This window comes from Curcuma longa, chromosome 11 (assembly GCF_044706935.1).
Source record: "Curcuma longa cultivar G26 ecotype Majalengka, Jawa Barat chromosome 11, ITB_CL_G26_1.1, whole genome shotgun sequence".
NCBI lineage: Eukaryota > Viridiplantae > Streptophyta > Magnoliopsida > Zingiberales > Zingiberaceae > Curcuma > Curcuma longa.
The window spans coordinates 21,744,249-21,770,595 of NC_133871.1; the positions used below are offsets into that span (position 1 = coordinate 21,744,249).

At 41.3% G+C, this 26,347-nt stretch overlaps 4 protein-coding genes and 1 pseudogene across 5 annotated transcripts; 2 read left to right on the forward strand and 3 right to left on the reverse strand.

The window, feature by feature from the left end:
- Positions 1-5,213: 5,213 nt before the first annotated feature.
- LOC141837987 (trihelix transcription factor GTL1-like) lies at positions 5,214-8,883 on the reverse strand (annotated as a pseudogene).
- Positions 8,884-11,928: 3,045 nt separating this feature from the next.
- LOC141838414 (kinesin-like protein KIN-7F) lies at positions 11,929-19,407 on the forward strand. Its single transcript, XM_074725877.1, has 14 exons — positions 11,929-12,017; positions 12,514-12,764; positions 13,128-13,217; positions 13,297-13,397; positions 13,490-13,603; positions 13,677-13,758; positions 13,839-13,906; positions 14,000-14,065; positions 14,159-14,283; positions 15,987-16,314; positions 16,716-16,820; positions 16,894-17,691; positions 18,494-18,822; positions 18,919-19,407. Exons 2-14 carry the CDS (start codon positions 12,530-12,532, stop codon positions 19,238-19,240), a joined length of 2,763 nt encoding a protein of 920 aa, XP_074581978.1. The 5' UTR covers positions 11,929-12,017; positions 12,514-12,529; the 3' UTR covers positions 19,241-19,407.
- Positions 19,408-20,233: 826 nt separating this feature from the next.
- LOC141838413 (Golgi SNAP receptor complex member 1-2-like) lies at positions 20,234-23,520 on the reverse strand. 2 transcript variants are annotated; one of them, XR_012602641.1, is made up of 7 exons: positions 23,346-23,520; positions 23,068-23,258; positions 22,158-22,247; positions 22,005-22,076; positions 21,762-21,891; positions 20,424-20,722; positions 20,234-20,347 (listed from the first exon to the last, which is right to left on the reverse strand). XR_012602641.1 is itself a non-coding variant. In XM_074725876.1 (6 exons), exons 1-6 carry the CDS (start codon positions 23,452-23,454, stop codon positions 20,625-20,627), a joined length of 690 nt encoding a protein of 229 aa, XP_074581977.1. In that variant the 5' UTR covers positions 23,455-23,520; the 3' UTR covers positions 20,332-20,624. The 2 variants fall into 2 exon arrangements, 1 of the variants encoding a protein (XP_074581977.1); XM_074725876.1 differs by having other exon boundaries at positions 20,332-20,722.
- Positions 23,521-23,977: 457 nt separating this feature from the next.
- Positions 23,978-25,105, forward strand: LOC141837340 (NADPH-dependent aldehyde reductase 1, chloroplastic-like). The gene is made up of 4 exons (XM_074724762.1): positions 23,978-24,100; positions 24,197-24,573; positions 24,661-25,019; positions 25,083-25,105. Exons 1-4 carry the CDS (start codon positions 23,978-23,980, stop codon positions 25,103-25,105), a joined length of 882 nt encoding a protein of 293 aa, XP_074580863.1.
- A 431-nt stretch (positions 25,106-25,536) lies between these two features.
- On the reverse strand, positions 25,537-26,013 carry LOC141837776 (36.4 kDa proline-rich protein-like). The gene has a single exon (XM_074725148.1). The coding sequence runs from the start codon at positions 26,011-26,013 to the stop codon at positions 25,537-25,539; it is 477 nt and encodes a 158-aa protein (XP_074581249.1).
- Positions 26,014-26,347: the final 334 nt, after the last annotated feature.

Consider the following 26,347-nt stretch of genomic DNA (forward strand, 5'->3'; position numbering starts at 1 on the left):
AGAGGTCCGGTGCTGGTTTCAGCGACAGCGGGGTGCCGAGATCTGGCGGATGCTGAAGGCATGATGAAAAGATCATGCCGGCGAGGTGGTTGAGGTGCGGGCGATGCGGTTGGTTCGCCGATCATGAGAAAGGAACAAAGTTAGACGATAGATCTCGGTCTGCAGCAGTATCTTGACGGCGTCGCCCGTAGCTCGCCGGCAGAACGAGGCTGTGAGGATAGGGTTGGTCTTTTCTCCACCAGCTGTTAGGGCACGAAGTACCCAAGTAGGCGCCGCCGGCCGTAAGGGCTCGAAGTACGGGGCGGCGGTGTCGAACGATTAGGGCGGATCGAGCAAATGCTGATATTTCTCTCCACAAATTGCCGAAAAAAACTCACAAATAACGATGGATTTAGCGATCGATTAAAATTCGATCGCTAATTTAACGATCGAATTTTAACTTCGGTCGCTAAATAGCGACCGATTAAATTTCGATCGCTAAATAGCGATCGAAATTTAATCGGTCGTTAAATAGTGACGGATATAAGTTCAGTGGCTAATTTGTGACCGAAATTAAAATTCGGTGGCTAAATTAGCGATCGATTTTAATCGGTCGCTAAATTAGTGATCAAATTTTAACTTCGGCCGGTAATTATAAAATTTTACGACGATGGACAAATTTAGCGATGAATTTTTTATTCAGTCGTTAATATTTAGCGATGGAAATCGAGTTCTGTCACTAATTAACGATCGAATTGAAATTCGGTCGCTAATTTAGCGATCGAATTGGAATTCGATCGCTAAATTAGCGACCAAACACCGGTTTGGTTGCTAAATTAGTGATCGAATCAGTGTTCGATCGCTAATTAGCGATCGAACCCCAGTTCAGTCACTAATTTAACGACCGAACCTAAGTTTCGGTCGCTAAATTATTTTCTTAATCGGGTTTATTTTCCCCTCTGCTCACTCCAGCATTTTCGATGAAATAACTATTTTGGCTATGCAGAATAATTTGTAAGGAAGATCTTTAGTCTCATGCAATGTAATTAACAGCAAGGATAGAATTGAGAACCTAAGAATCTACATTGGTTAACTACATTATCATAGAGATCACAGCAAGGATGCATGACAATGGAGGTTATCAACAAAAGAGATCTCAAAATGTCCACAACGTTTACAAACATGAAATCATCTTTAAAGCAAGAAATATTTTACTTTCTTGTTATCTTCCTTTGTTTTCTTTAATGATATCTTTAATTGGGAACTGTATACCAAAGACAAACTATAAACAACACTTGACATTTTGTATATTAAAACTACAGTCAAAAAAATTAATAAAGAAATCAACAGATCACAGTATTTTTCAGAAAAACCTGTGCATGTTTGTTGAACTTCCATGTAAAAATTATTGATGAGACAATTTCCATGTGAAAGTGTGTAGGGGAAAATAGAAACAAAAACATAATGGTCATAGGTCACTTGACATTAAACAAGTTTAGGAAGTGAAGTGAGATAGTTCCTTCATGAAGGTAATTGCAACTCGTCATATACTAGAATTTGAACAAATCAAACTATTTATTTGAAAAAAAAAATCCTCAAATGTTTTGTTCATCAACAAATTTGAAAAAATAGTATCGTCAGAATTCCGATGCATCACACTAGGGAGGCGGTTGTGATCGCAGCTTCAGTGGCGGTGCTTGCGGCATCAGCAGCGACAGCCGCGGCGTCAGCTGTCGTGGCCGCAGCGTTAGCTATGGCGACGGCGTCGGCTGCCGTGGCCGCAGCGTTAGCTGTGGCGACGGCGGCGGCTTGAGCGCTGTCGGCGGTAGCTTGAGCGTTGTCGGCGGCATCTTGAGCGCTAGCAGCGGCGGCGGTGGCAGCATTAGCCGCGGCAGTGACGGCTACGGTGGCGGCTGCAGTGGTCGCGGAGTTGATAACGGTGCTGGGAGTCTTCAGGAGTACGGTTACGTCAATTTGTCCACCAGCGCCACCATCCAGGTAGAAATTCATTACCACTTGCTCAATAAAATTACATAATACCTGGACTAGAAATTCAATATCCTCTGTCCCGATAAGATTGCCGGCGAACTGTAGGATTATGGGTCACGCAATACTACAAAAAAATCCACAAATAACGACGGATTTAGCGACCGATTAAAATTCGATCGCTAATTTAACGATCGAATTTTAACTTCGGTCGCTAAATAGTAACGGATTAAATTTCGGTCGCTAAATAGCGATCGAAATTTAATCGATCTCTAAATCGGTCGCTAAATAGCGACGGATATAAGTTCGGTGGCTAATTTGCGACCGAAATTAAAATTTGGTGGCTAAATTAGCGATCGAATTTTAATCGATCGCTAAATTAGTTATCAAATTTTAACTTCGATCGGTAATTATAGAATTTTACGACGATGGACAAATTTAACGACGGATTTTTTATTCAGTCATTAATATTTAGCGACGGAAATCGAGTTCAGTCACTAATTAACGATCGAATTGGAATTCGGTCGCTAATTTAACGATCGAACTGGGGTTCGATCGCTAATTTAGCGACCGAACCCAAGTTTCGATTGCTAAATTATTTCCTTAATCGGGTTTATTTTCCCCTCTGCTCACTCCAGTATTTTCAATGAAACAACTGTTCTGGCTATTCAGAATAATTTGTAAGGAAGATCTTTAGTCTCATGCAATGTAATTAACAGCAAGGATAGAATTGAGAACCAAAGAATCTACATTAGTTAACTACGTTATCATAGAGATCACAGCAAGGATGCATGACAATGGGGGTTATCAACAAAAGAGATTTCAAAATGTCCACAACGTTTACAAACATGAAATCATCTTTAAAGCAAGAAATATTTTACTTTTTTATTATCTTCCTTTGTTTTCTTTAATGATATCTTTAATTGGAAACTGTATACCAAAGATAAACTATAAACAACCTTTGACGTTTTGTACATTAAAACTACAGCCTCTTCAGCAACCCTGTTCACAACCTCTTCAGCAAGAACAGATGGCATAATATACAAACTAAAGAAAAGAAACGATCTAACTACGAAGTATGATAGCTCATGTCATGTGATAAGACTGATGATGGCCAGGCATATGATTGGGACGGACTGGATCCGTCAGTCATCGAGAGTTGTTGGAGAATTTGATTATTGAACACAGCGTTGTTGGATCTGGAGAACGCGAGGTAGCAGCAGAATTGATGCCTCGTGTGGCGTGAAGCCTGATGTAGAGCTTCAACACATGGTGCGCCTGCACGCTCAGTGCCACTGCACTGCCTTCGTTCTCTGCTGCCGAATGCCTCGTTTTGCCTGACAAATTTGAACATGTTGCGACAACTTTGGGAAGATACAAGAGAATTGAAATCAATACTTCTCTAAATGTGATAAATTCCATTCTATTCTATTTCATAATTGCAGCCAGCTCTCACGCAAGAAGAGATGCCTTCCTGAATTCTCACTCACTCAAGTCGAGAACTCCTGAAAGGAAAAGGTGCTCTCCAAGTAATTAAGTCCCGAAGACACTGGAAGTGCACAGAGTCTAACCTTAACAATTACCTCTTTTCCTTAATCTTTCCGCTTTATTCACCAAGTGTTCCTTTAATCAATGGAACACTTCCCGGTTTCCCAGTCCAATATACAGCCCCAGGAAAACTCCTGGTATCTCTGCCTATTTGGGACTCATCATCTTGTTCTTGCTCCATCAGCGAATATTAATTAACCGCCTGCCCCGTCGTTGACTCGAGGGCATTCTTATTCACTCCACGAACAAATCAATTACAATGAATTGAAAAGGGTTGATCGAAGGATGCTGTTCCGGCTAAATGCCGCGGAAGGTCAAGCCACCAGTCAACGCACCGTCTGACGCAAGCAATCCTACAATCGAGTTAGGCGAGGGGTTTCCCGAGCGGTCACCGTCAAGAGAATCCTGAAACGCACTCACAAAAGAGGTTAGAATGACGCCTCGGGGAGTTCCGGTAAGCCACTCCGATGTTCAAGTTAGGGTTCCGATAAAAAAGGAGAAAGTAAGAAGCAATAGGAAAAGTAGTGAGAGAGTTTTCGGAGACTGATCTCTTGCATGATGTTGAGTTACTCTTTTTATAGTCAACCTCTGGATTCCGTACGTGGAGTCGGCTGCTGAGCAATTACCAGAAGGACCTTCCTTCTATCTCCTCCGTTTTAAGATACGAGCATAGGGGCAGAGTGTAGGGGAAGCTCGAGCCTGATTCCCTATATCTTCTTTATGGTAGTGCGTGCAAGCCACAAGGTATGAGGAAGAAGCCATGTATAATGACTGGGCGCGCCTTTAATGCGATGGCGTAACAAGGACTAGCACTGGAGGAAACTGCGGTTGGGCCACCGACTGTCTCCTTCCCCTCACAGCGGCGACGCCCGCAACCAGTGTCAAAGGGGCCTAGTTAAGGCTATAGTCTAACCTGACAGAGGTGGAGTGACTGGGTTTGTATATGGAAACGAAAGGAACTTGATGGAACTCTAGAAGGGGAGTCGATCGATGCCGGCGCAAAGGGATAAGTCGAGAGTCCTCCTTCACTGTGATGGTCTGTCCACCGAGATGTCGAGAAACATCATGAGAATCTCCTTTGTCGAGAGGGATGACTGGCCGAGACATCGGGGGATGAGACGAGAGTTCCCCTTGCCAAGAGGGATACCTGGCCGAGACGTCAGAGGACGAGACGAGAGTCTCTCTTGCCGAGAGGGATGACTGACTGAGACGTCGGAGGACGAGACGAGAGTTTCCCTTGCCGAGAGGGATGACTGGCCGAGATGTCAGGGAACGAGACGAGAGTTTCCCTTGCCGAGAGGGATAGCTGGCCGAGACGTCGGAGGACGAGATGAGAGTTTCTCTTGCCGAGAGGGATGGCTGGCCGAAACGTCGGAGGACGAGACGAGAGTCTCTCTCGCCGAGAGAGATGACTGGCTGAGACGAGCGTTGCATGCCAAGGTGGGGTAAGGGACACGAGTGCCACCTTAGCCTGGGTTTTGACCGTGCGGTGACTTGCAAGAAGACCCACGTCATCTGTCATGACTCCCCGCATCAGATGCGATGTAAGGTGTCATGCATGTAATGCCAACACTAAACAAGTGTTACTTCGATGCTGGGGAAATGACGATGAGCTTGTGAGGATGCATGCGCAGAAATGAATGGTCAAGTGCGTTGGTGGATACTGGATGGGAATAATTGAGGATGGATGACACATGAGGAAAAAAGAAACCAATTTTATAGGTTTTAATTCACTTTTTCTTCTTCTTTCTGTCTCTGCAACTATATCTTATAATGCAATATTTTGTTATTATTTTTGATCTCGTCGCCCTCGTCCTCGTCATCCTCGTCCTCGCCCTCGTCATCTTGGTCCGTGTCGTCACTGTGGTCGTCCAACTTATCGTAGTCGTGGTCTGCAGGGTGTTGCCGTTGCCCCATCAGCTCCTTCATGATCTCTTCTGGCTTCAATGCAATGAGAATTCAGCAATTAGGTGCGTAATTGATTTTATTTATCAGTGCATTATTATTAACCAGTATATTATACCTGTTTTAATTCTTGGTCGAAGAAGCCAGCGGTGAGTCCTCCGTTACCAGTTTGTATCTGAACTCCGGCGTTAATGTCTGAATTCCCGTTCTTTCTTTCAGCCTCCGCGGCCGACTTAGGCAGCGGCGGTATCACTGGTTCTTGCTCGTGTAACCTGTTCGTCGCTATCGCATCAGTCTGCTGTCGATTTGACGACGGGGGGATGGTATTAGTGGACTGATCTGGGCCTTGAGGTCTCTGCATTGATCCGCCGCCGGCACTGAGGAGTTTGCCGCGGTGGAGCGCGTCCAATTGATGGAAGTAAGTGCAGGTCTTGGAGTCCTCCGGCCGCTTTTTGTTACTTTCCTTCACCTTCTTGTAGTACTTGTTTATGTTTTCCCATTTCTCTTTGCACCTCTTCGCGCTCCGGTTGTAGCCGAGACGCTGCATTCCGGCGGATACCTCCTCCCACAGAGTCCCCTTCGATCCCGAGTCCAGGTACTTGGAGTCCAGTCCGCTCCGGATCTTGATCAGGGCGTGCACCTCTGCCTTCGGCCACCGGGAAGACGATGTCGGCGATATGGCGTCGAGGCTCGACGGCGGTGGCTCTGAGCTGGGGGCGAGCTCCAACGTCGGCAGAGGCGACTGGCGCCGGGCAATGTCGGCGACTTGGCTAGCCGATTGCTGAATTTGTGATGGTTGTGTTTGTGATGCTTGGGGTGGTGCGGCTGGCTGCGGAGTTGACTGAGGAACATTATTTTGCAGTGGTGGCGGTGGCGGAGTGCTTTGAGAGAGAGACGGTGGCAGCTGCTGGAGAGGCACGGTGGAGATCCCCGGGGCTGTTGGAGGAATTGGCCCTGGGGTTGGAGAGGGAGATGTTTTGGCCGGCTATCTTCTGGAGATAGGAGATGATGGCGGTGTCTCTGGAAGCGGCCATGGCCCGCTCCTGCGCCAGCATCTCCTGCTCCCGATTGAGCCTCGTCATCTCCTGCCGCCGCCACGCTTCCTCCCGTATTATGCGGTCCTGTTCCCTCTTCTCGATGGCCTCCGAGAACCGCTGATGCATCGCCTCCTGCCGCTCTATCACCTGCTTCATCAGTCCATCGAAGAAGGCCATCATCTTCCTGCTCGTCGTCGCCGCCTCTCGCTTCCTCTTCCTTCCTTCCTGGCTCTCCCCTGCTGTCTCCTCGTCCGAGTCCGACGACGCGGAAGAGGACGAGTTGGACGAGAAGCTGAACCCCGCAGTCAGCGCGGCCGAGGTCGAGATTCCATGAACCTGCAGCTCAGGGGCGACCACTCTCGTCGGCAAGGCAACGATCGGCGGTGGGGGTGCGACGGAGGAGACAGGCTGAGCTCTGTTAGCTGGCGGCTGGCCCATCATGGCGGCGGCGCTGAAGGCTGCAGAGGAGGAGTCGGCAAACTCAACCTGAGCTGCAGGGGCGGCGACCGCTGGAGGTCCGGCGGCGGAGGAGCTGGTGCCGCTGTGGAGGGCTTCGAGCTGGGTGAAGAAACGGTAGCTCTTGCCGTCCTGGCGGCCGGCGCGGCCTTCCTTGGTGCGCTTGTAGTACTTGTGCACGTTCTCAAACTTCTCCTTGCACTTTTTTGCGCACCTCTTGTACCCCAACTCCGCCAGCTTCCTGCACCATTGACAATTGCAGCCATATATCATCAACTGCACAACAATCACAAGCAACAGGCACAGCACCAAACGGATGAGGATAAAGGAATTATTAAAGCACTAAAAAGTGAAACGGCAACCACCACAGAAAAGTCATAGGTAAAGCCTTCAAACAAGAAGAATAATTAAGAAGTTCCCTTGCGATGATTGATTACGCCACTAATCTTCTTATCTAACATGCTAATGACCTACCTCCAAGGATAAAAATGACGGACTTAAAGCCGTAGCAATCAACTAGCTAAAAGAACAGCAGGATGATAGAATAATCAATGGACTGTACTGAGGGAATGCACCATTTGCCTCCGGGAATCTTTAAGCCCGATCTACACAAGGATTTAGAAATTAACAATTATTGGTTGGGATTGATGCACCGGATCTGGAGCAGCCGCTGACATCGAATTCAGAGATGATGTAATTTGAGAAAAGAGAAGATGCAGTAGTACTGATCATGAACGAGAGACAGAGATCTGAGACGCTTCAAGAAGACAATGAGAGAAGATGACTCGTTTTTTGCCCCCAAAAACCAAGCTCTTGCTTCATGCTTGCTCACTCCTGCTACCGTTGCAGCTGTGTCGTTGTACGACACAGAGTCAGATATGGTTATACTTTTCAACTGTCTCGCAAAGAGGAAAATCTTTCTTATTAAGCTGGCGGTGATGGTCGTTTGAGTGTCAATTCCCGAGAGAGAGAGAGAGAGAGAGAGAGAGAGATCCATGAACAAAATGAAGCAAAAAGGCGACATTTTGATGTGAATCGTAGGAGATATGATGTGTATTGTATGTAACCTGGAGACCTCCTCCCAGAGAGGGCCTTTTAGCGTGGCGTCGCGGAAGCTGGCGTCCATCTCGGACCGGATCTTGAGCAGCGCCAGCGTCTCCTGCCGCGGCCACCGGTTCCCGGTTGAACTGCCGCCTCGCTCGGGGTCGTCGCCTGCGACGGCGGCGGCGGCGAGGGCCTCGTCGTCTGGAAATTCAACGGCCACCTGCAGTTTGTCAAAATTCCCGGCCGCCGCAGGGGGCGGAGGGCGGGTGCTGATGGGGGAGGCGACGTCGTCGGTCGGCGGAATTCCGAGCAGGTGCGCTCGGGAGGCAAGTGGAGCGGACGAGAACGGGAGAATCTGGGAGGGCGACGCCCCGAACTGAGTCCCTCCTCGCGGCTGCGCCTGCTGTTGCATCTCTCCAGTTATAATTCGGGATCAATTGAGCTCAATTCCAAACTCACGCCTTTCTCTCTCCCTCTCTCTCCCACTTCAGTGAGGAGAAAGAGAGGAGAGAAGCGACAGAATTGCAAAACCCAATTTAACTACGAGGCCACAAAGACCTTAAAGCTTGACTACCTCCATGGCGAGAAGGTCGAAGAAGAAGAAGAAGAAAGATCCAAGAATTAAAACAGTGAGTTGGAGGAAGAAAGACGGAAGGCATGCAGAGATGCCTGCCACTGCTGCTGGTGATGATGTTAGAAAGAGAGAGAGAGAGATGATAGAGCAGACGAGATGCTGCACTGTCAGGGGTGGGGGCTTACTTTGCGATTAATCATAGTTAAAACCCAAAGGACAGGTGAGAGAGAACTCACATCGGATGGTTTTGTCTGTGAGCAGAGAGAGAGAGAGAGAGAGAGAGTACTGTAGAAGCAAGCCAGAAGAAAAAGAAGAGATAGAAGAGCATTGTAGCAGAAGCAGAGTATTAATCTCGCACCGTCATGGAGCATCTCCAATGGATCCATCCTGCCCTCCCTCACCCACATGGCCTGCCCACATCACGCATGCAAAAGCAAAGGCTCAAAATTCCCTCGCCCACAAGGAAAAACATACCCTAAATCACTTCACCAGCTCATGGTTTAGTGCATGAGGCCCTGGCTAATTCCCATTCTGTTAAACTCTACCGGCTTGCTTGTATTTTGGAACGAATTTACGATACGAGTTTGTGCAAAATCGCGTACGTACTTTCCCACGCCGCTGAGATCAAATAAACGGACAAACAAAAGCATTAAAAACACAGAAGAAGCAAACAAGTAACGTGTTTGTATAATTGCTGGGTGGTGGAAAATTATTGTCGATGGGTATCCGGACTTGAGCATTTACACAGCAAGTACATGACGATAAACACAGGCTGTGAACAGGAGGGAAAAAGAAAATATAAATTTATTTTTTAAATTATATATAGAGAGAGAGAGAGAGAGAGAGAGAGAGAGAGAGAGAGAGAGAGAGGAGGCGAATACTGTGGCGTGGGGCTGGCGTTTAATGCGGATCCCACAAGCAAAAATTTAACACCTCACGGATACAAATCAACCCGCAACCCGGCATGTTACCCCACGCCTTTGCCAGGTAACACCGCCCGCCCTTCTATTCCAAGGATGGATTAGCCTGACCTGACCCGGGGTACAGGGTTAGGCCCCGGTGGGTCGCGGCTGGCTGGGCCGTATGTCGCAGACGACTTGATCAGTTTGACACCCCTAGAATGGACCAGAATATATGCATGACTAGCTAGCTAGTATAATTAAGGTTGCTTGTTAGATGATTACTAAATTAGTTTGGATCAATTAAGATTTATTCTAGTGGCCGGTAGGAAATTTTCATGGAGTCGGATCGGTCACCCTCAGGGATAATCAACGAGGTTAACTGAGATTTATCATTATTTTTTTATAATTAACTAGATATTGGGTGAAAATAGCTTTATATTCTAAGATTAATACTTCTTAACGATTTTCCCACAAGAATATTTGATATTATTATGATATTTTTCTATGCTCGTTAGGGAACAATATTTGTATTCTAGTTTTTTTTCCTTCTTTTTTTTACACAAAAAGAACACATAATCTCCTGTTTAAAACTAATCAAATTAAAGTATTCATTCTATTACAAAAAATACAAGATTATTATGAAATAACTAATGTGTGCAAGACTTAAAATATATAGCTAGCGTGCAACAAAAGTCAATTGGATTTGAATAAGATATCTCATTGCCAAAGACAAGCGTGGAAGAAGGGAAGTCTATCATTGCTTGGTTCCTAACTTGTATATATCTTCCAAGGGCCACCATAGTGATTGTGATAATGATTGATGTAGCCTTAATGCGAATGATCAAATTAATCACTAGAATAATTAACGATGGCTCGACATTAAATCAACACTTTTTAGTTAGCTAAACTAAACTATCTCTCACTAATCAACGAATTTTGTGGTATTTCGCAATATTTAATAAATAAAATGGAATTTTGTCATGTTGCGTGGGAGATGGAGATGTGTGACTTAGCTCATTTTCTATAAATGGGGACAGTGAAGGCGAAGAGGTTATGAGGCTTTGGTAGGGTGTAAAAGGGTTAACCTGAGCCGCATTTAACTATGTTTAATCTTATTTATCTACTTATTAAATTTATTTATTAAAAATGTTATTGATTTTGAGTAGAATTTTTTTTATCGAGTTTAATTTTTCTTATCTTTAACGTATTATGATGGATAATTTTAAATTATAAAAATGTATAATTTTTATATATTTGAATAAAAATAAAATTATAATTAAATTTTAGTCCCCTTGTTTTTTTGTTCCAACTAAATCATCAATGATTTTCTTTTTTATCAAGACATTTTTATTGATTTCAACGTTAATACATCAACACATTTTTTTTATTAACATATACTCATATTCATTTTATTAACACTCATTATTTTTATTAACATATACGTCCATTCATACAATGGATGTTTTTAACATTTTGCTACATTAACTGCATTCAAAGATTTGAATGATAACGTGTGTATGCATTATAATATTTATCTACATTGATTGTAATATCATTTGTGTATCATATCATAACACTCACACATTAATAATTTAATATCAATGTGGATGCTCTCATATTTAATTAATAATGAAGGCATCATAAATTTATTGATTCTAACATTGATATAATATATCACTTTTCAAAAAATATAAGATACATGTCACATATCTATTATATTAACATACACCCATATTGATTTGAACATTAACATACAGTCATTCATATTTATTTTATTTTATATTAAATAAATAAATAAATTTTAAATTTATACTTATAATTTTATAATATTATTATTTTTAAAATCTACTTATTAATTGAGTTCAAAAAATTGAACGTTATTAATGCGTAAGTGTTATAGCAATCACTGGTTATAAATATAAATTGAGTGTAATATATATATATATATTTCAGTTTGAGGAGTTTTCTCCAATTTAAAAAATAGAATCTGTCATCCACTAATGGGTCCACACGATTAACCCTACTGTGTTATAATATACATTTATTAACCCAATGTGTACAATGTGTATGCTCTAATGGATCAATCCAATCCACGTCACATCTTTATCAAATTCGCATTATAAATGCGAGTTTATCAACATGAAAAGTTAGTTCATCGCCATCAACCCTTGAAAATAATTGCGGCATTAACTAATTGATGATGGCTAAAAGTCTTTAATTTGGGCGGTTCAATGTCATTCGGCCAAATTGAAAACTTAATCAATGCGGTTTACAAAAAACAAAAAAATACGATTACTATTAAATTATTGATTATCAATCATATTATTAATTATTATTGCTATTATTAAGAAAACAACGGTCGATTAAATAAATACGAGATATCGATCCAATCGGACGGATTTGGAAACAATTTCTTAATATATTTTAAAAACTGTTTTAGATGCATGGATCTAATATCAGACGGCTCTAAAGACGAGGCAGCGTCGGCGGGTGCTGCTGCTGCTTCAGATCGCAGGGGAGAGGAGGAGGCGGAGGCGACTGCAGTCGCTAGTTCTCGCCGCCGGTTCCCTAGAAGCCTCTTCTTCGGTGCGTTCGGTTAAGCTCTTCTTTCAATCGAAAGCTGCATTAGGAGGAAAATGCATTTGATTCTTTTCTAGTTGGATGCCTGCAAATGCCGGCCCTTGGCTATGCCCTATCTGCTCCCCAACTTCGCCATTTATGTCAAATGCCTCTTATTGTTCTTGCGCGATAGGTTCTGTCAGCTGGCAGTCCAGATCTAACTGGCACAAAACCCTATCCAAACATTTTTTTTTCCAAAAAAACTTGTTTATATTCTTTAAGCCGGCGTTTGTCGAGCATAATGATCTCAGATTTTGATGCTCTGCGAAGATGATAGTTTTGAGGACAAATGGATCTTTGCAGTTCGACAGCCTTGATCTGTTGCTTCTCTCGCAGAAACTCATCGCTGATGCTTCAACTTGAGCTGAGAGTGAATCATGCTAGGGCAATATATTATTGTTTGTTATGCGACCGTTGTTTTTATATGTATATATACATTTGTGGCTTGTTGCGATTGGTGTAGGAGTTAGAGGCCAGGAATGGGGTCGGTTAGCGGAGAGGAGCTGGCTCGGTGGGAGAACATGGAGGCGACTGCTGGAGAAAGAGGTGGTGAGAAGGTGGAGAAGATTTTTGTTTCGGTGCGATCGAGGCCTCTGAGCGAGAAGGAGGTGGCGATGAATGATCCCTGTGATTGGGAGTGGATCAATGACACAACAATTATATTCAGGAACAATCTATCTGAGCGGTCAATTAGTCCCACAGCTTACACATTTGGTGAGATTAAAATGTTTCTTCTTTTATTCATTTATTTGAGATCTCATATATTTTCCAGGTGAACTAGATGTAGTTTTGTAATACACTGTAGTAGTATATGGGTATTCCCAAAGGCCACAAGCCATGTAGATTTTCAATTGTGAAAAGTCTTTAGTTATGCAACATGATCTGACAATTCCAATTACTAATGCATTACTTTTTTCGGCTACATAATTTCTCTATCTTGTGAGAATCCATATAGTGTATTGGGGTACAAATCATGCCTATTTTTCTTTTCAGAGGACACTCTTTTTTGCTGGGACAGTCGATAATAAAGTACTTTTATATTAACTTCCATTTCCACCTTATACGTCTTGCTAATAGACAGAGTATTTCGAAGTGATTGCACCACCAAACAAGTGTATGAGGAAGGGGCTAAAGAAGTTGCTCTTTCTGTAGTTAGTGGGATTAATGGTAAGTATACAGTTGTATGATTCTGTTTTGCCACATATGTTAAAACACATTTAAAATAAGCGCATGTAATTCTTTCCAGCTACTATTTTTGCTTATGGTCAAACAAGCAGTGGAAAAACATACACAATGACTGGCATAACTGAGTGCACCGCACTAGATATATATGAATATATACATGAGGTAATACCGATTTTACTAACTGATATTCTAGTTGAATTCCTCTATTGTGCAAAAAGTAGCCCTTCATAAATATATATATTTATTTTTTGCAGCATAGTGAGAGAGCATTTGTGCTGAAGTTTTCAGCAATAGAGATTTACAATGAGGCTGTTAAAGATCTACTAAGTACAGATTCTTATCCCCTTAGGCTTTTAGATGATCCAGAGGTGAAATTTCGTATCTGTATATTTTGTTTCACTTTTGATAAACTAGAAGGTGAAAAGAAAATGTTTTTAGCAGAAAGGAACAGTAATTGAGAAACTCACAGAGGAAATACTAAAGGACTGGAACCACCTTAAAGCACTCATTTCTGTGTGTGAAGGTAATCAATATAAAGTTTGTTAAGGAATGTGCCTTATTCTTATTGAGATGTCCTAACTCTACAAGATTCATTCTCTTTAGCTCAGAGAAAGATAGGGGAAACCTCTCTAAATGAAACAAGCTCCAGATCTCATCAAATTCTCCGACTGGTCTGTTTTCTTATTCTATAATTATGTTAAACGGGATCACTTTCTGGTTTGGAAGAGTCATATTGTATTTCCTGTAATGCATCAACAATGCAGACTATTGAAAATTGTGCACGGGAATTTTTGGGAAAACACAACTCAACCACGCTTGTAGCTAGTGTGGTAGGCTGATATTTTTTAGTTCTGTTTATATTATTGTGGTTATGTGTGTTAAAGGGAGATTCTTGTTAAGTTTTATCTATTTGTTGCATGCAGAATTTTGTTGATCTAGCTGGAAGTGAACGTGCATCTCAGGCACTATCAGCTGGTACCAGGCTTAAAGAGGGTTGCCATATAAATCGAAGCTTGCTGACACTTGGATCTGTTATTCGCAAATTGAGGTTGTCTGACCTTCTCTTTTCAGCCTTTTCTTTGCTTTGTACTTTTATTGGTACCTATTTATTGAAGCTATCTTGTTCGAATGGCTTGAGATTTATCATGTTAATTTGTATGTTTTTCCATGCTTATTGACTCACTTTTTATGTATTTTCTGAGCCGGGGAGAAAAAATAGTTTTTCTTTATTGTTATTGTCTGTTCTAGTAGGGAGCGGAGCTCTGTTAGATAGATCGATGTGGAAAACTGTTGCCTTGAAACAAAATAAAGTATGGGATCTTTTTTCTTCGATGCATTTTCTACTACTTATAAGTTATCACCTGAAATTAGGCTATTGAAAAACACATTTATATCTTTTTTCCCCCAGCATTTTGGTACTACCAATTTTGTTAAACTATTTCTTGATTGTGAACCTATTTGCTAGGAATCTGCTCTCAAACAGAACTATTATAATAAATGTATGGATCCAAACCCAAAAGCATGTACAGATCTGATTTCAAGGTTTAACCTCATTTATTGGGGAAAAGTCATTCGTATGACATGATTATTTGAGTTGCTAACTAATATCACCAAGTAATAGTTTACGCGTTTAAAGATGGGATTTATGAATTAGGTACTACTATTTAGTAATATCTATCAATAGTATTAAAAGAATATGCCTGTTACAGTGCACTGACAAATGATCCAATGGTGGCGAAAGAACTAGATAAAATCAATTGACAATAGAATTAGGTACTACCATTTACTAATATCTATCAGTACCGTGCCATGTTAGGCTTTGTAAATTTTTAGCTGCAAAACAATGTTTGTGTCTTCTACTGTACTAAGGTATAGATATGGCTGCACCTAAGCGCCTTAGTTAAGACATATAGCTTTCTTTTCGCGTTCCCAGCATGTTTGATTTGTGACGAAACCTAAATTTCATTCATAGATTTAATACTTATTGAATTTTTTGTGAATACTCCACTGTGGATGAGAGGATAGACAGCAGTTTTTTCCCCTGGATTATGGAGCTGCATGTTTCCTTTCTAAACTATCCAGCAAATTTTCTGGGCCTTGGAATCCAAAGTAACTGAACCGTTATGATTTATTCATTTCAAGTAATACAATAGACTATAAAGAGATTGATTGGAGCTAAAGTGTTGAGCAAAGCTCCTTTATGACCTGGTTGGTTTATTCAGTGGACCAGTAGATGTGTCATATTGATGCAGTGGTACAAAAATTATCAGTCTGTCTTTCCCACTAGTAGATTTATGCGGATAGCAAGAACCATAGTGAATCATAACAGTGAAATTGCAATTATTTCAAGCATTCTCTTCCTTATTCGAAAATAAAGATAAATAATCCAAAAGGCATAAGTTGGCAACCATGGACAATAATTTTGGTGTTCAATAACTATTGTATTTTTGTGCATCATCATTATTCTCAAAGTGCATGTAGATGTATATGATTTTGGGTATCCTAAAATATGTTGGGATTGAAGGCATCTCTAGTTGCATGGAAGCTGACAATCTGTTTTTGCACACTCAATGATTTCTAGAGGTTAAGTGATCTATGATCCATAATTTGGTCATACCTAGATTATTTTGAGTACTTAGATATAATCTGAGTTTTTTCCTGTTAAGTTGATGATGTAAGGTGATTTGAAGATTGACAATGCTTCTTTTATTAATTTATAATTTTTTATACCACTGTAATTGGTTTGCACAGTAAGGGAAGAAATGGACACATTCCATTTCGAGATTCAAAGCTCACACGGATATTGCAACCATCATTGGGGGGTAATTCAAGAACTGCCATTATTTGCACAATGAGTCCTGCAAGAAGCCATATTGAGCAATCCAGAAACACTCTTTTATTTGCTAGTTGTGCGAAAGAGGTTGCTACCAGTGCACAAGTGAATATAGTTATGTCGGATAAGGCATTAGTTAAACATTTGCAAAAAGAACTTGCAAGATTGGAGAGTGAAATGAGATATTCAGGAATAGCTCCAAGCGTTGAAACATTGCTGAGGGAGAAGGATCTTCATATTAAAAAGGCAAGAAATGGTCTTCTTTTCATTTGACCTAAATAATTCACTGTTCTTGCATGATCTATACTTTTTATACTTCACTATATCTCATATCTGTAAGTCACTGTATTCTCTCCGAACTGCTTAGAATTAATTGCATGGATGTTTTTTCCCTCCATGGAGTTCCATAGAGATTATATCAGTCAATCTTTGATGAATAATATATAAAATATGATTTCGCAGTCACTTTTGCCTAATTTATCAATCATGTACAGGTGGACTGGAAATGGTACCATTTTGTAACTTTCTATTGACTTACGAGCAAACCATATATATTTCAATTTGGTATTACGAAGTAGAATAATTATGATATTCTCAGTTCTCTACAAGTTTAGAAATCAACTGAAATTATAATCCATAATTTATAGCTGGAGAGTGAGATCAACAAATTGATCCAGCAACGCGATATGGCCCAGTCTCACATGGAGGATTTGCTGCAAATTATCCAAAAGGATCCTTCTTCAAAAAAATGGGTAACTATATTCTCATATCTGAAAATTGAGACTTGAAACTATGTTCGCTATTTATTTTTGGTTTTTCTTCCAGGAGTCGAGCCAAACCCCAGCAGTCAATGGAACTTATGCATGCGATGATTTAATTTCAACATCTGAGCTTTCTGATAATCTCAGTATTGATTCTGCCTCATTGAAATGTGTAAATTCACAAAATCAGTATAAGCAAACAGGAACCCATGCAACTCCATCACCAAGACGCACAGTTAAAAATCTGGACTTCATTGAGTCAACCAGGAGTCAACGTGATGAAGAGTTTGAGGAACTTTGTCAGGATGTCCACTGCATTGAAGTGAATGGTGAACTTGTGCACCAAGAATCAGAGTGCATGTTGGCAGAAGGAAGCAACAGTCTCCAACTAGATCAGGGATTAACAAATGCTGATCCTGTCACATTAGAGCAGCATCTTCAGAATGTAAAGAAGACACTTAGCAACCTTGTGAAAGCATATCCAGATGGATCCTCTCCGTGTTCAACATGGCAAGATCAAAGCTTTAGAGGCGTTCCATTAAGTAGAAGTAAAAGTTGTAGATCAACATTGATGAGCTCTTCAATTTGGCTCCAAGAAGCTAGTACACCACCTGATATATCTCTGAAAGAATTCCCTGGAAGGCCTCAGGGATTACAAAAGAAACGGCTTGCCTTGGACTTTGGAGATAATACCAAAAACCAATCAGCAACAGTATCTCAAATTTCCATACATACAGCAAGTTTTAATTCACAGAAACTAAACTCAGAAGCTGCTTCCAGTGTCAAGGTGGACAGTTTGGTTGGCTATACACAAGGCAATGAGATGAATGAAGTTCATTTTCGAAAAGATTCCAATGATCAGGTATGCTATCCATACTGAATAAGTATCTAATCTTATTCTTTCTTGCCGCGGATTTTGTTTACCAATAAAACAGTCCTGCATAGGACATGTCACACGGACCAACACCAGGGACGAAATTATTTTCACTTATTACTTATTGTTATGCATCAACTAATATGCTAGGTAATAAAATAGCATACTGTGTTATGGATGAATTAATAATATCAATTTTATAATATGATATTGTAAATACAACACAATTATTTTGTTATTATTTGTTGTTTTTTTTGGTTTTTTAATATGATACTATTAAATATAAGGAAATATTAATTTAATAGTACTAACACTTAGTTTTATATTATATTATATCATTATTTGTTAATATTCTACTATCTTTTAATAACATATTAATAACAATATCATAATTAATAATTATAATACTTAAGCTAGCCACATCTAAAATTCAGACTCTTTTTTGTCGAGTGCTTGCGTCCTCACTTCTAAGGAAGGTTTGTCAGACGATCAGATCTGTGTAGATGCTTGTACCCTAGTCTAGTCTGTGTAATATTGATTTTTCACCCTAGTCTAGTCTGAGTAATATTGATTTTTTCCTTGGCTGTTATCATATAATTTTCTCATGAATTTCAAATTTTCACTTCATACTGTTTTGTTTTTGTTTTGACGCTAAGGAAACTTAATTACGAATGTTGTTAATATTGAAATATTTATAAATAACCATGCATTTGAACTTCAAGTTTAAACAAATGGTGTAGCAAGTATCCTTAATATTCTTCATTCCCATTAACATCTTGCTTGATGTCAGAAAACTAAAAGGAAGGGGGTTCAAACTTTTGGAGCTGAGGATAGGGGGAAGGTTCTCAATTTGGCACCATCTTTAGATTCATTGCAATCTCCTTCTGAATGGCCCAGGGAATTTGAGAAGCAGCAGCGAGAGATAATTGAGCTTTGGCATGAGTGTAATGTGCCCTTAGTTCATAGGACTTGCTTTTACATGCTATTCACAGGTGATCCAACAGACTCTATTTACATGGAAGTGGAATCAAGGAGATTATCCTTTTTAAAGAGCACTTTATCTCGGAAAAACATTCATAAAGCATCAACAGCTGGTCAAAGTTCCACTTCCCCACCAAGGTTACATTCGAAATGCTGCATTTTTCACTCTTGTTTCTGTGAAAACATAGCCCTGATTGTCACTAACTAAAGTAAGATTCGATTCCGCTTTGACAGTTTAAGATTGCTTCGACGCGAAAGAGACATGCTTTGCAGGCAGATGCAAAAGAGTTTGTCTACAGCAGAAAGAGACAGACTCTATGTCAAGTGGGGAATTGCATTAGACTCGAAGCAGAGAAGAATGCAGCTTGCTGGGCGCCTATGGTCAGAACCCAAGGACGTCGAACATGCTAGAGAGAGTGCATCTGTTGTGGCAAGCTTAATTGGAATTCTAGACCAAGGGCATGCCCTCAAAGAAATGTTTGGCCTCACATTCTCACCTCAAAAATCTAATCGAAGATTCTACAGTTGGAGAAACGGGTTGTCTTATCTAAAGTAAGCAGAATAATGTACTCCGGTCGCCAGTTTATGGTTAAGTATCTTTTGTTCCCTCCTCACCAAACCTCGAATTTTCTTTTCTTTTTCCTGTTAGAGTTTGCAATATATAGATGTAGTTAACCATCTTATGTTCTTTGTGTTCAGTGCTGCTTGTTCGATGGCAGCTAGTTTAACGGCAATGATGATCACCAAAATTTACAACGAAAAGGTATCTTTTATGCAATTTTTTCTTCTCTTGCTTTGTTTGCTTTAATTCGGTGTCTAAAGCTGACCGATATTTTATCATAAAAGCATCACACCTCCTCTGTATTGTTATCAAATTTTATTACAATCATATTAAATTTAAAATACACATTATTAAAATTAGCGAAATCTAATTAAAAAAATAAATTTAATCAAGGGGATATAGTTTAATGAAAATTTTCACAATTTTTTTATTTTAAGTTTTAACAGATCAATTTATATATATATTAAAAATTATTTTCTAGAAACTAAGGAAAAAACTGACAGCTAAAAAAAAGAAAAAATCAAATGCAAAAAAAGTGAAAAAAATATATACACCGGTTGTCTAAACACCTCGTTCTCAACCAGGAGATTCCTTCAACATCATTATTGATAAGTTTGTCATGAGCCTTAATTGAGCTTGTTGTATATTTATCAATTATAACTTTTCGATTTATCTCTTTATCAATGATCATAAAATCATGGAACCGTTAAGATGACAAATTCATCTTTTGCAGAAGAGCTCGTCTATGTTGAAACCACTTCACAGTCGAGTATCACAACTCGATCTCCACTGCACTGCTCGTTGTGGTGTATGTGTCTTCCTCCATCTCCATCACACCACCCACTGTCACCCTGTGCTGGTCGAGTCAGGACCACTTGGCATGGTGCTGATTTACCAATGAACTTGAAAATAGCAATCATTTGTGGATAATCGAAAGGTAATAAATGATTATTACTGAGAATTGTTATTTGCAGGGGAAGCAAACACCGCCATGCAGGTGCGATAGGTACCGGTAGTGTATAAAATAGAGAAGAGTAGGACGCATTTGTACCAGTTATCCTACTATCCAATTCATCAAAACTCCATGCACAAACCGGGTACCTGTATCTAATATGTCAATAAAGATTGAAGTTTGAACAAAATTTCAATATGAAATGTTCAACTCTTATAAACGAACCTTCAGATATAGTATCAACAAATTGAATAAAACTGGCCAATGAAGTTCACTTCACACTGTCCACGTATGCTTAAACTTGCAAATGTACGTACACCTGTGGAAGATTGCTCCTCGAGGCCATAATTCAGAGACCACTAAATCTTCACAATAGGTGTAGAGGCTGACATTTGGAATTGATTGCGAGCCACAATTTATAGGAAATCACTTGGAGAACCAGTAAAGGATAAGAAATAATGTACATCCGGCAATAACAGCGGAGAGAATTATGGTGTCTTTGGATTTCTTCCTCTTTATCATTCCTGAAAAACATAAGATGAACAAAAATATCATTAACTCGTCTAGAGAAAAATTAGTTATCAATGCCTACGTATCACACTTAGGTTTGGTTTGCTTAAATAGATAACTAGGAAGGGGAAATGGACGGAGAGGAAAAGTAACACGGAAATGTATACAAGCAATCCATGCTACCTATGCGATTTGTTCACCCTCCTCCATCCCTCCTATTTTTACACCCAAGTAGACTAAGTCATATAGTATCTTTCACGAATTTATTCTTTAGTACTACAACTAAAAAAAAAACAAGTTGAATGGATAATCAAGCACCCAAACATCCAATCACCTACATGTTGGATGAGTGCTAAGGGAATAGAGAGACAATAAGAGACAAACAAAAAAAGAAAAGATATTCAAATAGTTTATGATTAAGAAAAAAAAAGTGATCAGGGATATTTCGTTCTTTTGGTTTAACTTGTAAATTTGATTTAAAGGCAAATTATCCATTTTTAGAATTAAGAATCAAATATTAGGTTTGGGGAAGTTTGATTTGATATTTTGCATTTATCTAGCACAAAATAATTTGTTTTTGCATCAGCACTAAATTGTCAAGAATCTAAAACATGAAATCTTTCAACTCATCATCTGCAATATTCTATATTCAGAATTCTTCTAAAGTCATACAATAATACAAACATACAATGCAATCTTACCTGACATTTATGTGCTTAATCCCATTAATTTAGGTTTGTAATTAATTAAAATCTAAAAGTATCTCATTTTACATATAATTTTATCTAGTTCTTGAATAATGTAGTTTTGTCAGCTGATGTAAACAAATTATTTTTTTAGAATAGAGTGTTCTATAATTTATGGCCCATATAGTGTCGGAATAATAAAAAAAGTATTGGAAATTAGTGCTACCACTTACTGCATACTTATATGTCGTGGTGTTGTGAAATTCTAAACCATATTGGTCATTTCCATAACAAGCATGATAGTCAGACTGTTCTTCGAATTTAGCTAAATGTATCTATATAAAAGTGGTTGAGAGAAGAGAAAGACCTAGTATATTGCGGATCATGGGGAATCTGTCACTCAATTGTTTTACTTTTCCTTGAATATCACTGAAAGTACTTCTTTGAGTTGCCAATACAGCCCTTATTGCGTCTGCTTGATTGGTCACCTCATCAATCTAAAAATGAATAACAACATTTAGAATACTTATGACACCGATATAGAAAATGGATACAAGCATTTAACACATTTTTGCTACTACCATTTTGAATATCACATAAAATCACTTACCTGAGAAATACTTCCATGTATAGCAGCACGCTCTCTCAGTAAACTTGGTGCTGATTGTGTGCTGCTTGTAGCCTGCTCATTAAACTGATCGGTTAGCTTAGCTAAGAGCACAAGTAGAATCATGGATCCAGTTAGTTTAAACTAGAAGGAAACCTTGTATTCACTTATATCATTGCGAACTGATGTAAGCAGCTCAGCATGCTCCCTTTTTGACAGTATGTTACTCCTTGTTCGCTTGAACTCCTGTTAATGCAAACGTCATATGTGAAGTTCTGTGCAAACTTTAGTCCTTTTGGACAGATGAAACTGACTGAAGGACAGTTACCCAGTAATAATGTATATTCTTGTACAAGATTCATATTTTATACAAATATCAAATTTCATTTTGAGATAAAATTACTCTTAGACACTAATATTTCAATATGCTAGCATGATTTTCCATGGAAAGCAGATTGAATAAATAAAATTATAAGAAAGTACATTAAGTCATTGACTGAGCAACTTTCTCAAAGAAATCCACAAGCATTAGGTTTTGACAATCATATTTGGTTACTTTAAGCTAAACAAACGAGAATCCAGTCATCCTAGTATTTCTCATACAGAGTCAATGTCTTACTAGAAAAGGGCTTCTACATAATTTTCATGTATTAAGTGTCATGATAGTTAGCTACACTCCCATGTTGACCCTTTTTCTTATTTGCAACATAGAACTTTGCTTAAGCTAAACATAGAACTTTCTTGTAAAGCTAAGCATAGAACTTTTCTTATTTGCTTTGAGTGCCATTATGTATTAAGCCAAACATAGAACTTTTCTTGTTTGCAACTTCCCTATGGCGCGCATGCCATGATAGTTAGCTACACTCCCAGGTTGACCATTTTTCTTGTAAAGGAATAAGTGCATATCTGTCCTCGCTCCCAGGAAAAATAATTGGGTTTGTTTAAATTTTTCTTCTAGTACGCTACTCACAAACAAGGGGGAGAAGGAAGGTACATTTCTTTAAAAGATCGATTTATATTAATAGGCAAGGAATCCAAAGAAAGAACAAGAGTAATTAAATCCGACCTGGGCAAACTCGTGAAGGATGTCTCTGTGCCTGGTGAGCTTTTGGGCCACAGAAGTCGTCGACGAGGCGGCAGCGGCGCACCTGCTCATCGCCTCGTTGACGTCCGTCAGCCTCGCCAGCAGCGTCTCGATTTCCATCTCCATCGACTTCCACTGCGAATCGCTCGCAGGGCTCTTCGGATCCGAATAACCTACGACCGATAACAACAATAATAAAAACCAACAAGAGAAAACGGAATAGAAGAGCAAGAAAAGAGGGGGAGGGAGTTCAATTCCACCTCCGAGTTTAGCGTAAGAGGAGAGGCGGACGTCGAGGTCGCCTTCGATCCGCCGTGCTTCTCTCCGCAGCTCGTCCCAGTCTCCGGCTGGCGAGGCTGCGACCGCCATGATTCGCAGATCGCGACTATGCCAGCTTTCGCCTGGAATTTCCAACGGCGATGGGAGTTGGCTCCTTCCTCCAGATTCACATTTTTTTTTCCGATCTGGCACAAAGAAAATAAATCCGTAGACGAAGGGTAATTTGCGAATTCAAATTTTAAAGAGGGTGTATGTGCAAAACCTGAGGCTCCTCCTCCTTTATTATTATAAATAAACACGCCACCGCGAACGTAAAAAGAAAAAAAAACAAAAATCACGCGAGTACAATTGACGCGTGGCTGCTTCGCGCATGCATAAACAGCCACGTAAACGTTGCATCACGCCACGTGTCCCTCACTTCACACTTGGCATCCACGGCCTTTCTCAACTCCCATCTTCTTCTCCCTTGTATATGCCCTTCCCGCTCAGGGCTGCGATCTCATTCTCCTCACGCTCCCCTCTCAAGCTTCTCCTCCACCTCTCCGCGGTACAGTACCTGAAAGCCAGACCATCCTTCTCATCGCCGCCGGCCACTCCTGCTCTGTTTTCCAGAATGGCCTCCGGAGGTCAGACCTTCCCCCCTCAGAAGCAAGACAAACAACCCGGCAAGGAGCACATCATGGATCCTCTTCCTCAGGCCACCAGCGACGACTACAAGCCCGCTAACAAGCTTCAAGTTCTCTTGGACTCCATCTGCCTCTCTAAAAATTATATGAATTGTTACTTTGTAATTGTTGATGCATCGATTCTGATGCGATAGATCGACTCGCAGGGGAAGGTGGCGCTGGTAACCGGAGGCGACTCCGGCATCGGACGTGCGGTGTGCCACTGCTTCGTGCAGGAGGGCGCCACGGTGGCGTTCACGTACCTGAAGCCGGAGGAGGACAAGGACGCGAAGGACACGCTCGAGTTGCTGCGGAAGAGCAAGAGGGACGGCGCCAGGGATCCAATCGCTGTGCCGGCCGACCTCGGCTACGAGGAAAACTGCCGCAAGGTGGTGGAGGAAGTGGTCAACGCCTACGGCCGCATCGACATCCTGGTCAACAACGCCGCGGAGCAGTACGAGCGCCCCTGCATCACGGAGATCACCGAGGAGCAGCTCGATCGGATGTTCCGTACCAACATCATATCTTTCTTCCTCGTCACAAAGTTGGCCCTCGTCCACTATGATCGATCACGCGGCCTAATTGATTGATTTGGGCTAATCAATTATTGTTCTTGATCTGGTGAATCAAGGTTCGCGTTGAAACACATGAAGGCAGGGAGCTGTATCATCAACACGACGTCAGTGAACGCGTACAAGGGACACAAGCAGCTGCTGGACTACACGGCGACGAAGGGGGCGATCGTGGCGTTCACCCGCGCGCTGGCGCTGCACCTTGCGGAGAAGGGGATTCGGGTGAACGGAGTGGCACCGGGTCCGATTTGGACGCCGCTCATACCCTCGTCCATGAACGAGGAGGAGGTGGCCAACTTCGGGAAGGGGGTGCCGATGGGCCGAGCGGCGCAGCCGATCGAGGTTGCGCCGTCGTATGTCTTCCTCGCGTCGACGCCGGATGCTTCCTACATCACCGGACAAGTCATCCACCCCAACGGTACGTTCATAGTATTACTAATGGCCGGCATGTCTGAATTTGACTTCAAAATTGTGAATACAGGCGGCGTCATAGTCAACGGTTAAAGTCAAAACGGGACTTGCTGGCTGCTGCTTTTGGTGCTGCATGAGTAATTAACGTATAAAGAATGTAAAGCGAAGGTTGGAGTTTGGACTTTTGGTCAAGTGAAATCGAGAGTTTGGTCGTCTCATGTCCATTCAATCGATTTGGTCTGTTTTAATTTGTCGTCAGTTTCAGAAAAGTTGCTTGAAAATAAGATCTTTCACTTGTAGAAGAAAACACAACGGAATCGAACTAAAATGCGTCTGCCACACCACAATCCATTCATCAGAAGCAAGAGCACTAAGATGACACAGGTAATGGAGTGCTCGATCTAGAAAAAACAAGAAACAAAAAGTTCATGATCTAATACAACAAGAACCAGCAGCGCCTAATTAATAAATCTTCTAAACCATGGAAATTCTTGCCATAATCTTGGGAATTACACCGTTAGCTATCAGTTGAGAGGGCAGAGGTAGCCGGGGGCAGGATCCTTGCCGCAGGTAACCAGCAACTGGAGAGCCAAGGGGATGTAGATATCGAGGTTGAGCACCCTGAGCTTGATGGCGGTGCAGAGGCACGCCGCCGCCTCCGCCTCCAGCAGACCCTCCAGCACCGGGCAGCAGGCGTTCTCCGCGGGCCGGCCCAGCCCCACGTGCACCAGACCTCCCAGAGCGTCCAGGCACAGCCCCAGCTTCAGAATGTACTCCACCGAGCACTTCGCCGCCGGATCGCCGCCGTCGTCCGCTGGTGGAGGGACGACGGCAGGGGGACTAGTGACCTCCGGGGGCGAGCGCTGCTTGGGGTGGTGCTTCTTGGGGCGTGTGGTCGTACACGTGTCACAGGCCGATGCCAGCGGCGGGAATGCGGCTGAAGTGAGTAGGAGGGAGATGAGGAGGAGGGATGCCGCTGGTGACTCGACCGGCGGCGCCATTGGAGGAGCTGGGAACGACTCTGCTTTGCTTGCTGTCTGTGTATCAGTGTATATATACAACAATAAGCTCAGTTATCATTCGGAGTCTCTAGATGAAAGTGTTTATTACTGTGAATTGTGCAGAGAATGGTAATTTGGTGAAGCTATCAGCTAATTTGGCAAAACAATTTTGTGTTCAGCAGAAAGAAAAAAAAATTGATGAAAAAATGTAGAGCAGCAATAAAAGTGGTGGATCCAGGAAAGTGCAGCAAGTGCAAACTGGATTTTAGTTCCGGATTGGCAGAATACAAGGGGCTATCAATTTATCATGTTGGGAAATAAAAAGGATAAAAAT

Excerpts from the sequence above, each read along its gene's own strand:
- LOC141838414 (XM_074725877.1), top strand. The coding sequence starts at position 12,530 with ATGGGGTCGGTTAGCGGAGAGGAGCTGGCTCGGTGGGAGAACATGGAG. Across the intron at positions 13,218-13,296 it reads TGTAGTTAGTGGGATTAATG|CTACTATTTTTGCTTATGGT; the intron begins GTAAGTATACAG and ends AATTCTTTCCAG. Across the intron at positions 13,759-13,838 it reads ACTCATTTCTGTGTGTGAAG|CTCAGAGAAAGATAGGGGAA; the intron begins GTAATCAATATA and ends CATTCTCTTTAG.
- LOC141838413 (XM_074725876.1), bottom strand. The coding sequence starts at position 23,454 with ATGGCGGTCGCAGCCTCGCCAGCCGGAGACTGGGACGAGCTGCGGAGA. Across the intron at positions 22,077-22,157 it reads ATGATATAAGTGAATACAAG|GCTACAAGCAGCACACAATC; the intron begins GTTTCCTTCTAG and ends TTTAATGAGCAG. Across the intron at positions 21,892-22,004 it reads TACATGGAAGTATTTCTCAG|ATTGATGAGGTGACCAATCA; the intron begins GTAAGTGATTTT and ends ATTCATTTTTAG.
- LOC141837340 (XM_074724762.1), top strand. The coding sequence starts at position 23,978 with ATGGCCTCCGGAGGTCAGACCTTCCCCCCTCAGAAGCAAGACAAACAA. Across the intron at positions 24,574-24,660 it reads TCTTTCTTCCTCGTCACAAA|GTTCGCGTTGAAACACATGA; the intron begins GTTGGCCCTCGT and ends TGGTGAATCAAG. Across the intron at positions 25,020-25,082 it reads ACAAGTCATCCACCCCAACG|GCGGCGTCATAGTCAACGGT; the intron begins GTACGTTCATAG and ends TTGTGAATACAG.
- LOC141837776 (XM_074725148.1), bottom strand. The coding sequence starts at position 26,013 with ATGGCGCCGCCGGTCGAGTCACCAGCGGCATCCCTCCTCCTCATCTCC.